Below are 16,092 nucleotides of genomic sequence, written 5' to 3'. Positions count from 1 at the left end.
TTTTGGCAATCGAAACAAGTATATTTGGGATACGTCAACTATAATTAGCCATGCAATTGCTCGGACGGTTTCAGTGCATGTCCAAAGTCAATGGATTGGCGTGGGATCACTTAGAATCGGCCATTGAACCCTTGTCTTCGTAAAAAAGATGGAAAAAAGAATATAGCAAAAGAACATAGCAAAGAAGAAGAATAATCCCAAGTAGAGGACTGAATTAACCCGAGAATACGATGTATGGCAAATGATGCGATTGCGGTAGGACCCATTGCATAATGACAGCGCAATCACATGTGAAAACCCTTTTTTTCCTCTATACAACCCAATTTATTCCTCTCCCTCTCTCCCTCTCTCTTCTCTTCTGTATTCTTATACTATATCCTTCTCAACTTACAATCTTTATGCCCCACGCAGAAGTAAAAATGGGTGAACCGGTCGTCAACGGCGAGAAGCACTACTCTCAGTTCCTTGACGTATGTACCCCACTACAGCCTAACGAGAATGATCCTAACATCTCCAATCTAGCATCTGACTTCTTATCCCATCATCTCCGACTCTATCTCCTACTACAAGGGCAATCCCTACGGAGCCAAGTCCCTCGAATTCGCTGACCAGGGCTACACCCGTCTCGCCAAACCCGTTCTACCCTACTTCTCCACCCCATACAGCTATGTCGCTCCCTACATAGCCCGCGCCGACTCCCTCGGTGACAAGGGTCTGACCAAGATCGATACCCGCTTCCCGATCTTCAAGGAGGACACCCAGAAGCTGCGCGGTTCCATCTACAACAGTGCCTCGCTGCCTGTCCGCGTCGCCGGCGATGTCAAGCACCATGTCTTCGATGTGTATGGCTCGGAGTACAAAAAGTGTGGTGGTGATGGTGTCTTTGCTTCGGGCAAGGCGGTTGTTACTACCAGCTTGGTTCTGTCGCAGGAATCCCTGGCTTGGGTTAGCACTTTCCTCCAGAGTAAGAAGGAGGAGACGAAGGAGGTTGTCAATGAAAAGTACAACCACTGATTTTAGATCTCTTTGACCTTTGGAGCGTTCGTTTTCTTTGTTTGTTTTTTTTTTTTCCTTTTCTTTTAGAGAACATAATACCTCATCGCTGCTCTGTGTTGCCTTGCCCACGTTGTATTTAGTTCACGTTCCCAGTATCGACGTAATTATACCTCGACGCTAATTCATTGGATTTCGTCATATAACTCTCCATATACGTAGACGTCGAAAATGATGTCTTTCTTCAGTAAATTACCAAATACAATCCTCGAAGGAACCTAAAATAAAGAAACTGACATCGAAGCCCATCTGCTGAAACAAAGAACCATCGATAAGGGCTACGCACAGACCAACCCCAATGGGGTAAAATCAGTCTATCGCGTCGCGTCTCTCCAAACCCACCTGCAATTTATCACACCTACATAATCAAAATGTCATCGAATCGCAAAAGACGCGTATGCAAACACAACCCTTGGTTTATCCACCAACTAACCGCCTTCCCTAGACCAACGAAGCACCCGAGACCGAGGTAACCCCAAGCGCTCGTCGCAGAAGACAAACCGAAGAACCCGCCTCATCGCCCGCAGCATCCAGCGACGATGACGAACCGAGCGCACCGACCAGCACCGACGCAATGGTCAAGAAGTTGGTGCGGCTCGCCCTAGCCAGCGAGTATTCGCGGCTCCCGATCCGGCGCAACGATATCAGCGCCAAGGTGCTGGGCGAGCACGGCTCGCGACAATTCAAGCTAGTTTTCGACCAGGCGCAGCGGGAAATGAGACAGCGCTTTGGTATGGAGATGAGCGAGTTACCGGCGCGAGAGAAGGTCACCATCAGCCAGCGACGGGGTGAGTTGGATTCCATGTCTTGCTTTTCTTTGTTGCAGACTCATGCTATTTCTGAGTATTCACTACTGACATGGCATGGCATTCCTGTACTACAGCCGCGCAGAAAATTGAAAAGCCTTCTTCGGGTAACAAGTCCTGGATCGTTACTAGCACACTGCCGCTCGCATATCGTTCCCCCGATATCCTCATCCCGACCAAGGCACCCTCCCTCTACACCGAAAGCACATACACCGGCCTGTACAGTTTCATTATTGCGGTGATTCTGCTGAACGGCGGTTCGCTGGCTGAGCAGAAACTTGACCGGTACCTGACGCGCACAAACGCCGAGATTGCTACGCCGGTCGACCGCACGGATAAACTACTGCAGCGGCTATGCAAGGAGGGATACATTATCAAGACGCGGGAGATGGATGGCGGCGAGGAGGTGATTGAGTATATTCTTGGTCCTCGGGGTAAAGTTGAGGTTGGGACTAGTGGTGTGGCGGGTCTTGTGCGAACTGTGTATGGGAAAAACAGGGGTCCCCACGAGAACTTGACTGAATTCCAGAGGGAGGACCTGGAAGACTTTGAGGGGAAGCTCGGGAGGAGTCTTGGGATTGAGCCGGCGACCATACAAGCTAATGGGGCGGATGATGCGAGCGATGTGAACGGGGACGGGGAGGAACGTGAGACGCCGCGAAGCTCTGGGCCTAGACGGTCTTCGAGGCGTGCTCCTGCTCAGGAAGAGGAGGATTCTGATGAGGAAGAGTATGAGGAAGAGTGATTGATATGTCTACGATTGGCACGCCGTGATAACATTGGATACATACTACATGTAGGTATCTGCAACTTGATACCCAAGAATATTTGTGTTTTTAATTTTTGAAGGTCATTACTATGTGTAGGCAAATTCTTTCTTCGAGCATATTCTTCATCTTCACACCTGATACTAGAGAGCATCATGTACTCATCGAGGGAGAACTTGGCTATATGATTATAGTATGATTTACAGATTTTGGATGGTAACACTTTAATGATCATGATATAAATCGGTATTCATTGGTAGGAGCTTCTCTCCGTTAGACTATATACGCATACACATGAACTATGAGATGTACACAAATGACAAAATATATATGTTTCCATGTCTCGTGGCGATCGATCGGGGTCGATCCTACAGAAATAAGTCTAGAACGGGCTTTTACATCGAACTAGGATGGAACTGATATGTATTTGGGCCCCAGATTGAACATGGTGCTATTCCTTACTTGATATCGCTTGATATGAAGCCGATTTGAGGATCATAGGATCGTGATGCCCTCTCATTCAATCGGGTTACAAAAGATTGGAATAAGAAGTTCAAGTCTGATAGTTAATGTTATCGGTATAGCAGAAAGAAAGAGAGGGATTGAAGCAAATATTATACAGTCTTGACAGAAGGTACATGGTCTATAGGTGTACTGTCAATCAGGCGTCACGCCAAGATTAGCTTCAGGCCATCCCGCGATCTATAGGCTGAGACAAAAATATACAACGTCTAACGGCAGCTACTTTAATAATATTACAAGTCTACAAGGAAAAGAATTTGTCATAAAAATGTGGTAGTCATTTCTACTACACAGCAAATCTACCTCGATCCAGTAATTGTTTTTGAAAAGAAAAAATCATCACGGCATAATGAGCATCATCCGAGAATAATTTATTTCTTGCCAGCCTTGGCAGCGGCCTTGGTGACCTTGCCAGCACCACCGGCGTTCTTCTCGACGGACTTGATGACACCGACGGCAACGGTCTGGCGCATGTCACGGACGGCGAAACGACCGAGAGGGGGGTAGTCGGTGAAGGCCTCAACACACATGGGCTTGGAGGGAACCATCTTGACGATAGCGGCATCACCGGACTTGATGAACTTGGGGGAGGTCTCGGTGGCCTTACCGGTACGGCGATCGATCTTCTCGAGGAGCTCAGCGAACTTGCAAGCAATGTGGGCAGTGTGGCAATCGAGGACTGGGGCGTATCCAGCGCCGACCTGACCGGGGTGGTTCAGGACAATGACCTGAGCGTTGAAGGAGTCACAGGCGGCAGCGGGGTCGTTCTTGGAGTCGGAAGCGACGTTACCACGGCGAACCTCCTTGACGGAGACGTTCTTGACGTTGAAACCAACGTTGTCACCGGGGTTACCCTGCTTGAGCTGCTGGTGGTGCATCTCAACGGACTTGACTTCAGTGGTGACGTTGGCGGGGGCGAAGGTGACGATCATGCCGGGAGTGATGATACCAGTCTCGACACGACCGACGGGAACTGTGCCAATACCGGAGATCTTGTACACATCCTGGAGGGGAAGACGGAGGGGCTTGTTGGAGGGACGGACGGGGTTCTCGATGGCATCGATGGCCTCGATGAGGGTCTTTCCGGTGGACTTGCCAGCCTTGGTCTCCTTCTCCCAACCCTTGTACCAGGGGCAGTTGGTGGAGGGCTCGAGCATGTTGTCGCCGTTGAAGCCGGAGATGGGGACGAAGGGAACGGACTTGGGGTTGTAGCCGACCTTCTTGATGAAGTTGGAGGTCTCCTTGACAATCTCGTTGTAACGCTCCTCGGACCACTTGCAGGTGTCCATCTTGTTGAGGGCAACGATGAGCTGCTTGACACCGAGGGTGAAAGCGAGCAGAGCGTGCTCACGGGTCTGGCCATCCTTGGAGATACCAGCCTCGAACTCACCAGTGCCGGAGGCGATGATGAGAATAGCGCAATCGGCCTGGGAGGTACCAGTGATCATGTTCTTGATGAAATCACGGTGACCGGGGGCATCTGTAAGAATGTATTAGAATGTGTGCAACTGACTGAATGGATGGGACAGTGTCTCTTACCGATGACGGTGACCTCGTACTTGGCGGTCTGGAACTTCCAGAGAGCGATATCGATGGTGATACCACGCTCACGCTCAGCCTTGAGTTTGTCAAGAACCCAGGCGTACTTGAAGGAACCCTTTCCGAGCTCAGCAGCCTCCTTCTCGAACTTCTCGATGGTACGCTGGTCAATACCACCACACTTGTAGATCATGTGACCAGTGGTGGTAGACTTGCCGGAATCGACGTGGCCGATAACGACAATGTTGATGTGGTTGCGCTCTTCCTTACTGTTGGGACTGAGTCAGTGTCTGTTCTGATGAGAATGAAACGAGTGAGTGATGGTCACATACCCCATGATGACGGTTGGAACTTTTTGTAGTTCTTTGTAAGATACTAGAAAAAATCTGTGGAAAAACTTGCTCAGAGACTACGGCAGAACGCGTAGAGGTACTGAGCAAAAGTAATCAGTAAGAGTAGTTGGAAGAGGGAGCGAGACGGCTTAAAAGCAGTAGGGGGGCAGGAAAAACTCACTGTAGCAGACGAGAGGAAGAAGAAAAATCTGTGGGAGAGGGGAGGAGGGGAAATCCTTATATGGAGGGGCAAGCGAGCGAGGCGAGTCAGCAGGTGGGGCCAAGCCCTCTTTTGGTTAGGGCTTGTGATTGGTTCTAGCCCTTACCCGTGTACGCAGATTTTGCAAAGTGGGTTGGTGGGTTGAGGTACATGTACCTGCCCTAATACGGACTCTCCCATACTGAACCATGTACTGTCTACCCTGCGCTTGAAACACCCTCCCTTTCTCTGGTTTTCTCCTGCCACGGCACTCCACTCGGTGTGAAAACTTTTTTTTTTCTTCGGCTCCGTCCCAGCCCACTCTGTGGCTCTAAACGCCTGAACTGGGCAGCAACGCAGAGTGGTTGGGTGAGAACCTTCTAGGTTGCATTGTTTACTGTACCTATTTCCCGCTTTCTCTGGCACCGTACGAATTCCTGTGGCGATATTGGATGACTCGTTCCATTCTTTTCTCTTTTTTTCTCTCTTTGTGTTTTCAGAACCCCGCAGGTGAGGGGCAACATGCTCACCGCCAAATAATCCCACCAACAATGTCATGCATAGAATTTTATTTGTTTTTTGGCGTCTGGTGATCCGATTTCTCTGTAGCAAATCCCAGGCAGAACCAATGTCGGGCTCTACATCCGTACTAAGTCGGTAATATTTTTATAGTGGCGAAGCACAGAAAAAGCCAAAGCTACAATAAGTTATGGTACAAAATAAAAATGCATAAAAAGTTAAATTTTGAGTCCGCTGATCGCAAAATAGTAATGTTCAGTGTTGATCAATTTGGGTATCTTTTGTATCAACATGATAGTTTTGAGTCATATATGCCCCAATAAACACCTGGTAAATGCGCCAGTTGCACCTCGCTGTAGTAAAATCCAAAAATGAAAGATGTGACTTGTTCCCAGCCTTGTCGCCCAACTCTAATTTTCTCTCCACCGAGCACCACACGACGTGCACTGGAGCTGTCAGACACGGGTACCTCACGTTGGATGTAAGGAGGGAGACATACCTTCAAGAATGTAGTCATCGGTTCATCTGCACTGCGAATCTGCAGTTGGAAGAAGTACGCACGTTCCCCGTTGCAGCTTTCAGCGGGGCATTGAGCTATAAGGAAAAAAAAGAGTATGTCAGCCCTGTATACTCGACGGACATGTCACTTCTGAGAGAAGATAGCAGAGATAACTTACTGCCAACACTGTCAGCATTGGCAAACTCTTCCTTGCCACCAAATACGTCGTCCACTTCCTTTTGTTTCATGTCTTTCTTCTCGAAATAGTTCTTCTCTAGCGGTGCCTCGTAGGGGCAGACGCGGCATTCAAAGCGGTTCACACCCGCTGGGAATCTTGTGCTCGATTCCGCTTTAGAAATAGTGAGCGCATTGCTGCAGTTGGGACAGACTAGGGAGAGGAATCAGTTTCTGTTCTGGCTGTCGCTGGACAGCGTGAACTAGGAGATAGCACATACAGACGAGCATCTTGGTGATCTGGCGGATACGGTGGGTAAGGCTAAGAAAGAGCCAGACAGCTAGACCAGGAGAAAGGTAGGTTCTCAGCAGCTATACAATGTAGTTCCCGTCAGGTGCAGGTATCGCCGTCGATAATGAGAGATATAGGCGCGCGGCTAAATCCGGACCGGATTCGGACGATTATATATCCGGGGCGGCCCGCGTGTGGAATGGGGAACAACTCCGACAACCTGTAGTATTTACCAGGAATTTGAATGCTTTTTTAACCGGCAATCCAGCTTGTACATACATATTCCACTTCGTTTCCCCGTGGAAGATTCATTCTGGTCAGCAATATACCCATACAAAACGCCGGATTATTGTTACAACTAGCTCCACGCGCCCCATAACAGCTGAGCACCAATTTCTGTACTACCGACTTCACTCTCGGGTATTCCGGACTCTGTGGACCCGTATACAAAAATGGCTGACGAGGTGAATACTACGTAATCTTTGCTCACTGTCAACGCTAATGCCGCTATGATTTAGGGCGCATCACCCCGCGAGCTGGTCGTGGAGGCCTGCCGCCGGGACCAACCCCACCTAATTGAGCAAGTGCTGAACGATATGGAAGACAAGACAAATGAGCAAGTGGCACAATTCTTCAACGAGTTGACAGACTCTATGGGAAACCACGCATTGCACATCTGTGCCCAATACGGCAGCTGTACGTGTTTACCTCGCCACTTCATATCTTTCATGCAAGCTAACTCCTTTTTTTGGTCAGATGATACCATGGACGCACTATTTGACATCCAATACTTCGAATGCGACCCGTTGACCCGGCTGGACAATGACACGCCGTTGCACATCGCAGTGCGGTACGCCAACGATAAAGACGCAGAACTCGGCGAGGCTATGATCAAGATGATGTGTGAGGCTGGCTGTGACCCTCGGGTGCGGAATAAGCATGGTCAGAAACCTGCTCAGCTGGTCTTCAACAATAACGAGATTAAGAAGATCCTTCAGCAAACCGAGTATATCATGGCTGAAGGTATTCAAAATACCGGGAATGGGACTGACTCGGATGGTGCGGCCAGTGATAGCGATTAAAGGGGCAAGTTCAGGGTGTTCGCATTGTCATCAGTTGTATTGCAGACATTATCTGTTTCTGGTTAGAAGACTTGAGATTCTCTAGTCGCGATGTCTGTTTTTATACACGAGTCTTAGACTTGACCGCATCTTCTATTTCTATTTTACGATTATTATGAATTAAGTACAGTCCTTAAGGGTTGTTGTCATAGAATTGACTTCTTGTTTCAGCGAACTACTAAAGTAAATGGAAATGCCATTCGTCTATTTTCGAGGGGGATATCACAAAGCTAAACTTTCGATGCCTTAACAAGCTTTTCTACTTGATCCAGCCACTTGCGGGAGAACTCTTCTTCGGTAAACCGTTGAGCTGAGCGACGGGCCCGCTGCCGCATGGCAAGTTTCTCTGCCTCCGGAAGAGCAAGGGCGGCCTCGAAAGAAGCAGCAAACTGCTCTTCTGTTTCAGCTCGGAATCCAGTTGCACCATCACCCAAATCAACGACAATGTCTTCACGTGGACCGCCCGAGTCGTGTGTCACGCAGATGAGACCGGCGGCTTGGTACTCGACGACACAAATACCGAAATGCTCGTTCCACATGGCATTGACACCAACTGAGGCGGTACGAAGATGTGACAGCATGACAGGCCAGCTGGCGTCGCACAAGAATGTAGTATGGTCGCGGATGCGAAGTTCATGCGCTAGAAGGCGCAGGTTGTAGATGTGGGTTTCATCAGGGCTGGAATGGCGCACCGACCCAATGAGCACAAGATGTGGAGGGGGTTGGCCTTCATATGCTGGGTTGTTTGTTCGTTCCTGTAAGAATCGCGCAAAGGAGCGCAATACTAGCGGGTGATTCTTCTCTGGCCGGAATTGGGCGATGTAAAGTAGAACGGGCTGGCGAGTTTTCTCGCTCTCCGCGTCAACGGCGATATTTGATTCCAGTTCGGTGACTGCTGTTGGGGGGAACACCACCGCCGGCGATGACGCTGTCCCATCGCCGCTGCTATTGCTGGTTTTCTTGCCGGTGCCCCAGAGCTTGCGAATGTGTGCTGCCGTCCAGGATGAGTTGCACATAACTACATCGATCTGTCGACCGACCCAGCCATATAGCTTGGCAAATATCTCCCAGTATCGACGCTTGACTTTCCCTTTCCACCCTTTCCCTGCACCGGAGTTGATCCCTTGCACCCCGCTCTTGTCGTCGAGAGAGGCGAGCATGTCGGTTGATATGGTAGGGTAATGAACGTAAGCGCCAACAGGCACTGTCGGGAAAAGCCATTTGCACAGAGCGAGTGTGAATGCATAGCCCATGGTGTCAACAAAAACATCCGGTACAAGCAGCGTAAAGGCATCGTAGGCAACAACCAGTGACCCCAGCGATTGTCCAAGCAGCGTCATGTAAGGATATGAGCTACTGACAACATACTTGCGGGTCGTCAAGTATAGAAGCACCACGGTCGGAGCATGTAGGTGAATGTTGAACCTGTTCTCCACCTTCTCCAGCATCGTGGCTTTATTGACTTCATGGTCACCCGTGTAGATAGCACAGATTGCCTTCGGCCAGCGTTTCTGTGTTGCACGTATTGCTTCCCATAGAACTCGTTCGCCACCTCCGCCGGCATTGCTGTAGCACCTGGTCAGCGTTGTGTGTTTTGGCGTGTGTAGAGAATGCCATACCAGAATGGGTGGAAGAACCCAATAATCCCATCCCAGTCCTCTGGACTCTGGTTGCTTTCCTCACCAGTACCACCACTGCTTTCACTACCAGTTGTAGTCTGTACCCCGCCTGGGCCTGAGCTATCCACCTTCTCCCAGTCCTCATCTTCGCCACCGTTCCGCGATACTGAAGTTGTTGAACCCTTCGGCCGTGAGGCGCGTAACTCCTCCTCTTCAGATCGCGCCCGCGCGATCACATACTCACGGCGAGACCGCGTTCGTCGCCATATCAGCCAGCCCACTCCCCGAAACACTAGACCGAGGAGAACGCCTGTTAGCTTCGGAAGCAGGATAGCCGTGGCGGTGAGGACCAGAATGGCCAGAATGACGTTTGATAAGAGGGCCATGGTGAAAAGGCAATATTTAAAGAGACCTCATCAGAAATCACACATAGTAAGAGAATTTGAGGTCAAACTAGAGAACAAGTCAGATAATGCTCCCCCTCTCTTGCTGTCAACAACTTGATCGGGCCAATGAAGTAATCACGTGTCACATGATGATCTCCAAATATCCGATTGCCGGTCCGCAATTCTTATAGCCTCACCTTTTTTTAGCCATTTTTTATTTTATTTTTATTTCATCTCTCACCCCGCTAGCAGTGATGCATGCCCTCTGCTCATCACAGGCTCTGCACCTAATGCGGCGAGCTATACAATTGCCTCGCTCGCAAGTTCGACACTTCCACCCAACAAGACCAACCTCATCCATCGTCGACCTTGCACTTGACGGCTCTACCGCATTTATTCACGGCGTCCATTCTGTTTCATGTCTACCATGGGCTGCCTCGATTCCGTTAACGGCTGTACTTGTTCGTACATTTGTCGGGTTGCCTATCATGTTATACACTCGACTCCATCGCCATCGCGAAAAGAAAATATCGCCAATTATAAGCGCTTGGGCGAGGAGATATGCAGACAAAAGGAACAGAGAGCTTTCCAATGTGCCTCGCAACGATGTAACACGTTCTCAAATGGGTAAAGAATTATATGGCAATATAAGGAAACGAACAGCTGAGCTTCATAAGCGTTGGGGAGTATCCGGAAAGCACAAAGCAATCGCCTTCCTGCAGATACCTGTCTTTATTGCGCTTATGGACAGTCTGCGTGGGATGAGCGGTAACAATCGTGGTATCATTGCCTGGCTATCGTCGTTCATCGAGTCGCAAGACCCTGCCTCCGCAGCCCAATCTTTGCATTTAACCATCGAGCCCACTCTTGCGAACGAGGGTGCCCTCTGGTTCCCGGACTTGCTGGCCGGTGACCCCACAGGCGTGCTGCCATTTTGTCTGACTGCGTCGATATTGGGGAACGTTCTGCTGGGATGGAAAGTCAAGCCTTGGAAGACGATTTCGTTCCTCCCAAAGAACGAGATGTACAAGCAGCTCTCTTTCACCGGTTTGCGGTCCTTTGTCATAGTCTTGACATGCTATATTGGATTTGCGAGCTTTGTTCAAGAGTTACCAACTGCACTTATGCTCTACTGGATCACCAGTACCAATTTTGCCACGCTGCAAACCTGGGTACTTGACAATAAGGTGTTTTCACCGGTAGAGATTGGCGTATACAAAAAGCAAGCCATTGTTTTCGAGAGGCCGGGCGATAATGATCCTTTCCAGTTGAAAAACTTGCGCTGATATCAATTGCGAGAATCGAATCATTTGGAATGACATGGGTTCTTTACCTTGAATCGATGATGGTTCGTTCAGCGATGCACCATTACAGGGTCGCGAGCTACCCACGCGCTGATCTAAATGAATTCCAGAGTTTTATTAAGATGGAGGCCACATTCGGGTCGCAACAGGACACCGCTTGGGGTTGCGCGTCGACATTCATAAACCGCCCCTGCTCTAGGATGCACATAGTTCGTCGACTGGTTTCGAGGTTCATTTGTGCATAATTCTCCTTGCCCACCTGTTTTCGAGCATGTACAATACCTTTTACTTCTCATAATAATAGTCGGCCGCGTATGCGGCCTCTGTTCTTACCGACGTACGACTTCGGTAATCTCATATAATTTTCTTTCGCTATGTTATAGGTAGAAAAATAACAATTAGCTACAATAATACAATATAGCTAGGACTAGGATACATATTGGGCTTATGCGGTCCAAGGCATCAAATACACAGCCGACTTTATATAAATAATCTAGAGATTGCAAATAATTCGTAAAATTGACAAAACTATGTATTCTCTAGGAAATTGCAAGACGTATAAGAGCCACCCTTCAAAATGCTTTGGAAATGTCACAAATAAAACAAGACAAAATAATGCCTAAAGCTTTGACTTGGGAGGCTGTTCCGAGGCACTCGCTTCCTGGTTGACTTCCACAGTACGCGAATCAGGGCCCTGACCAAAGAAGATGACCTCGACAGTAACATCGTCACTAAGAAATGTTAGCCAAATGCTCAAAAAATAAACTTCAAAAGAATAGATATCCTTACCGGTATCGGCGAGAGTAAGGACTGGGTAGCGTTAGCAACGCACACACCATATCCTTGTCCTTTCCGCCCATTGCATTTCGCACAAGATGCGTTGCTGCGTTCTTGTCCTCAACAACAAATCGAGTAGCCGCGCCAGAGATATCATATTGCTGCTGACGGATGGGACGCCGCTGGCCCTCGCTCGATGCGTCGGATGCAGCTTCTACGGGCAGTGTCTTCTGACTATCGAACCTGAACCAGCTCTGTAACCAAGCCTTGCTGCCCGTGCTTGCAGCAGCAGATTGTTGCTGCTCAACCCATTGACCAACCAGGCCGACAACTTCTTCATTGCTCAGCATCTCCCACAGACCATCGGTAGCCATGACGACAAAGTCGCCCTTGGAAGGATCGATTTTGGTGGTAGTAATGATAGGCTCGGCAGTGACATAGGGGGGCGTCTTCAGCATTGGATGAGGAGTGCGCCCAAAGAACTTCGCTTTTATCGTATCTTGGACATCCCGGCTCCACTTATAGAAAGCGTCACCGAATGCACGGCTGGGTTCGAGCTGGCCCAGGATTCGGCCATTCTTCGTGACATATGGTTCGCCGGGGTGCTCCTCGCGCAAACGTTTGATTTCAGATGGGGTACCACCAGTCTGGTCCTCGGAAAGAGCAGTAGCGGTCCATTTCCCGCTAGGGCCGCGACGGCCCAGAACTGCTCGAGAGTCTCCGGTAACAGCAACCCTGAGGTCTTTGGACTGGGAGTCATAGAAACTGAGAAGAGCACATGATCCTGAGAGAGCAGGAGCAAGGAGCTCGGCGGCGACCCGTCGCGATTTAGATTTCATGACTTCCTTGAAACTCTCATGTACGATGTCATTGTCGAGGCGGACGAAGCCTTTCTTGATGGCAGCATCGATAGCCTCGGATGTTGGCACGAGGAGAGATGGATCAGCAGAAGCAGCCTTGTAAGTTGTGTTCAATTCACGGGCCACATATGAGATCAAGACATTGCGCAATTTCGCAGATGTGGTCCAGCCCCTGACTTATAGTTAGTATCTATATCATAAGTATTCAACCTTGAGCTAGCGTACGAGTGACCGTCGAAAACACCCCAGAACATCCAGTCACTGCTTGGCTCGCCGTTGCTGACAGCAGCCACGGATGCTGGGATCTCCACTATCTTCTCCGCATGGTCGTCCTCAATGGGGGAGTTGCTGGGAACCTGAACAACATCGTAACGAACAACACCCTTGCCCCGATTGACCAAATATGACTCCTCGTTCTTACGAAGCTTCTGGGTCGCTTGCTCGGGAGTCAACATCTCGAGGACTTGGCGGTCTGAATCGTCTGTATGCTTGGCGAGAGGTTGGTCTTTGGAGAGCGTCGTGGTGTAAAATTGATCGCCGCTGACCAGCAATGCACGCCGTGTGGTCTCAGCCGGTCCTTCTGCGTAGGCGGAGTTGAGGGCACTCGATGCGAAATCCCGGATCTGGGTCGCTGCCGATTTAACGGTGTCGCCCTGATAAGTATACCATGCCCCAGAGGCAACGACGGTCGAGATAACAGCGAGGGAGAGTTTGCGGCGATGCATAGATAATTGAGAAGCTACTGGAGTGTGTGATGAGCGTCTGCTGCCAGTATATGGCCGAATACCTCGCAGGTGGTTGAAAGTCAAAGGGCACGGCCGTTTAGCGGCAATGTTCCATACTGGTGCAAGCCGAGCAGTACGGCAGGCCTGAACAGTCGCCCGACGCATTGGTCCAGCGATAATAGGACAGCTGATAAATTTATGTGCCTTTTCAAGGCAAATAACGGCTTTGAGAATGTATGTAGAGAGGTTTCAAGCTTGTCAAGGAGCTGGGTCTCCGCAGATGAAAGTCACGTGTAAATGTTATCCAAAGGGAGCTAGTCCGTATTAGTCTCTGTCGTCATTCCCCGCGGGTTTCTTTCGGCGCGCTTTTCTCGCTTTCTTTACTTTCGCAGGCAGCTTCTATTTCATACTTCCAAGGGCTTTGCCTCGGTGTGTAGGATGTCATCACGAGCAATCCGAAAACTGCAGAAGCTGCGTGAACAAGAACAGCAGCGAGAATCCGATCAGCAAGATGAGTCAAGCGAAGACGAAGCCCCGCGCCCCGCGAAACCGAAGTTCAATGCCTTTGATTTGCTGAACGCTGAAAATGAGGATGAAGAGGAAGATGAGGAGGATATCGAGGAGGAACCTCGCACGCACACACCAGAGCCTGAACCAACTCCGATAAAACTCAAAAAGAGCAACAAGAAAAAGAAGAAGAAGAAGGCAGCCAAAACCTCTAATTCGGCCAATTCCCCGCCTTCAAAATCGAATGAAGGAGACTTGGACGAAATTGATCGGGCTTTGAAAGAATTATCGACAGGTGGGCATTCGTCGGTTGGCGCAGGTCTATCTACCAGACACAATCCCGAGGCCTCTTTCCCAAAGACCACGAGCGAATTGCTCGGCATTGAACCCAAATTTCTCAATGCGACGAATGAGATGCGCAGACTGTTTGGAAATGTCGTTCTGGAAAACTTTGATCAACCAACGGATAATGGAACGGGCCGTCGTCGGGATCGCAATCGACAAATGATCGACCTTGCTCAAGCCTTGACGGGAAGATACAGTCCAGCTAGCCGAGGTCAAAGTCTGGCTGGAGTTACATTGCGACGCAATGTTCTTATGCAGGGTAAAGATGAGTGGCCTCGTGCTCCAAGTGGAGGGCTAGGCATGGAGACTGTAGAGAAGCTTCCTTCCGGGGAAACTCTCTACCGAATAGTGCACAATACGGCCTACCAAGATGTACAACGGCAGTTCGACCTCTGTGTTGAATCGATGGACCCACAGAGACTCATCGGGCACCTCCAATACAACCCTTACCATATTTCTACGCTTCTCCAAGTGTCAGAGATTGCCAAACACCAAGGCGATCATGCTGTGTCTGCTGATCTGATGGAAAGAGCCCTATTCAATATCGGACGCTCAGTACACTCTTCGTTTGCCAATCGCCTCAAGGAAGGTGAGGCCAGACTTGATTTCATGCATGCGGAGAACCGAGAGCTCTGGCTGGTTGGGTGGAGGTACATCACCAACCTAGCAATGAAGGGCACATGGAGAACCGCTTATGAATGGGCCAAGCTCTTGCTCAGTCTGGATGACAGCGATCCTTACTGCATGAGATTGCTCATCGACCACCTCGCGCTCCGAGGTAGAGAATATGCACAATTTGTGCAGCTCTGCACCCAGACACGGTTCAGTCGCGACTGGGCCAACCTCCCCAATATTCAATGCTCCCTGGTAATGGCGTACCTCCGGTTGAATAAGCCCCAAGAATGTCGCCGACAGCTGCATCTTGCCATGTCCCGCTACCCGTGGATATTCAGCAGGCTAGCACAGGAACTTGATGTTCAGCACGTCCCCAAGCAAATATGGGGCAAGATGCCTCCTACAGGCGCTCATGAGCTGCTTACCGAACTCTACATCGCCCGCGCTAAGGACCTTTGGAACACTCCCGAGGCTATTTCTCTCATTATGGAAGTCGCAGATTCTATCTCTGGCGAGGAGCCCAATGACCCACCAGAGATCACTTTGGACATCGCTCGTCATGTGGTCTTGTCCGATATAGCCAAAGTGACAACCCATCTTCCAAACCACTTTGTGGCTGGCCGACTATCATCCTCCGACCCTCTCCCTCCATATGAATCCGAAGCCTATAAACAACAATCTGAACCTACACCATTATATGCAGCCCCTGCTGGTGGTGGCGAAAATTGGCTGCAGGATCTCCTTGGCCAGATCAACCACGACGCCCGCCCTCCCAATGTCCCATCGGACGAGGAAGAGCCAATTGGTTTCGAGGATGAAGACGAGGATACAGAGCACTTCGATATCCCACACTCACGCCCACCACTCAGAGATCCGGCGGCCCTTGAAGGGTGGCTCACGCGCGAGGGTCTGCAAACTCTTCGTATTTTCCTTTCTCAATACGGAGTCGATAGAGGCAATTGGAGCGAGGTAGTTGTGGACTATGCACCTTTGACGAATTATCTAGAGGCCATGGCGGCAATCACAGAAACAGCTCGCCGACGATTGTTAGACAGCACTATCAAGGACTCTCTTGGGGATTTTGCGGTCAGCATGCTCGAGGACGAACTCGCGATTATGCGAGGAGAATAA

General features: G+C 49.8%; 9 protein-coding genes across 9 annotated transcripts; 5 read left to right on the top strand and 4 right to left on the bottom strand.

The window, feature by feature from the left end:
• Positions 1-419: 419 nt before the first annotated feature.
• On the top strand, positions 420-1,014 carry LCP9604111_2910 (putative pathogenesis associated protein Cap20; the record flags this gene model as incomplete). Its single annotated transcript, XM_039070440.1, has 2 exons — positions 420-470; positions 523-1,014. 2 exons carry the CDS (start codon positions 420-422, stop codon positions 1,012-1,014), a joined length of 543 nt encoding a protein of 180 aa, XP_038930865.1.
• A 410-nt stretch (positions 1,015-1,424) lies between these two features.
• Positions 1,425-2,604, top strand: LCP9604111_2909 (MAGE domain-containing protein; the record flags this gene model as incomplete). Its single annotated transcript, XM_039070438.1, has 3 exons — positions 1,425-1,448; positions 1,499-1,841; positions 1,937-2,604. 3 exons carry the CDS (start codon positions 1,425-1,427, stop codon positions 2,602-2,604), a joined length of 1,035 nt encoding a protein of 344 aa, XP_038930864.1.
• A 915-nt stretch (positions 2,605-3,519) lies between these two features.
• LCP9604111_2908 (translation elongation factor EF-1 alpha) lies at positions 3,520-5,024 on the bottom strand (the record flags this gene model as incomplete). Its single annotated transcript, XM_039070437.1, has 3 exons — positions 3,520-4,628; positions 4,688-4,956; positions 5,020-5,024. The coding sequence occupies 3 exons, from the start codon at positions 5,022-5,024 to the stop codon at positions 3,520-3,522; spliced, it is 1,383 nt and encodes a 460-aa protein (XP_038930863.1).
• A 1,123-nt stretch (positions 5,025-6,147) lies between these two features.
• Positions 6,148-6,701, bottom strand: LCP9604111_2907 (DNA-directed RNA polymerase III core subunit RPC11; the record flags this gene model as incomplete). Its single annotated transcript, XM_039070436.1, has 4 exons — positions 6,148-6,183; positions 6,237-6,331; positions 6,415-6,624; positions 6,692-6,701. 4 exons carry the CDS (start codon positions 6,699-6,701, stop codon positions 6,148-6,150), a joined length of 351 nt encoding a protein of 116 aa, XP_038930862.1.
• Positions 6,702-7,154: 453 nt separating this feature from the next.
• On the top strand, positions 7,155-7,784 carry LCP9604111_2906 (ankyrin repeat-containing protein ANK1; the record flags this gene model as incomplete). Its single annotated transcript, XM_039070435.1, has 3 exons — positions 7,155-7,166; positions 7,221-7,398; positions 7,459-7,784. The coding sequence occupies 3 exons, from the start codon at positions 7,155-7,157 to the stop codon at positions 7,782-7,784; spliced, it is 516 nt and encodes a 171-aa protein (XP_038930861.1).
• Positions 7,785-8,053: 269 nt separating this feature from the next.
• LCP9604111_2905 (alpha-1,2-mannosyltransferase ALG11) lies at positions 8,054-9,828 on the bottom strand (the record flags this gene model as incomplete). The annotated part of the gene is made up of 2 exons (XM_039070434.1): positions 8,054-9,389; positions 9,443-9,828. 2 exons carry the CDS (start codon positions 9,826-9,828, stop codon positions 8,054-8,056), a joined length of 1,722 nt encoding a protein of 573 aa, XP_038930860.1.
• Positions 9,829-10,451: 623 nt separating this feature from the next.
• On the top strand, positions 10,452-11,114 carry LCP9604111_2904 (putative mitochondrial export translocase Oxa2; the record flags this gene model as incomplete). The annotated part of the gene is made up of 1 exon (XM_039070433.1): positions 10,452-11,114. The coding sequence occupies one exon, from the start codon at positions 10,452-10,454 to the stop codon at positions 11,112-11,114; it is 663 nt and encodes a 220-aa protein (XP_038930859.1).
• Positions 11,115-11,751: 637 nt separating this feature from the next.
• On the bottom strand, positions 11,752-13,659 carry ptcF (type 2C protein phosphatase ptcF; the record flags this gene model as incomplete). The annotated part of the gene is made up of 3 exons (XM_039070432.1): positions 11,752-11,863; positions 11,922-12,941; positions 12,995-13,659. The coding sequence occupies 3 exons, from the start codon at positions 13,657-13,659 to the stop codon at positions 11,752-11,754; spliced, it is 1,797 nt and encodes a 598-aa protein (XP_038930858.1).
• Positions 13,660-13,932: 273 nt separating this feature from the next.
• Positions 13,933-16,092, top strand: LCP9604111_2902 (transcriptional repressor TCF25 family protein; the record flags this gene model as incomplete). Its single annotated transcript, XM_039070431.1, has 1 exon — positions 13,933-16,092. The coding sequence occupies one exon, from the start codon at positions 13,933-13,935 to the stop codon at positions 16,090-16,092; it is 2,160 nt and encodes a 719-aa protein (XP_038930857.1).

Source organism: Penicillium roqueforti, assembly GCF_015533775.1.
Source record: "Penicillium roqueforti strain LCP96 04111 chromosome Unknown scaffold_04, whole genome shotgun sequence".
Lineage (NCBI taxonomy): Eukaryota > Fungi > Ascomycota > Eurotiomycetes > Eurotiales > Aspergillaceae > Penicillium > Penicillium roqueforti.
The sequence above is the reverse complement of the archived record's forward strand: the minus strand, read 5'-3'. Positions and strand labels throughout refer to the sequence as shown.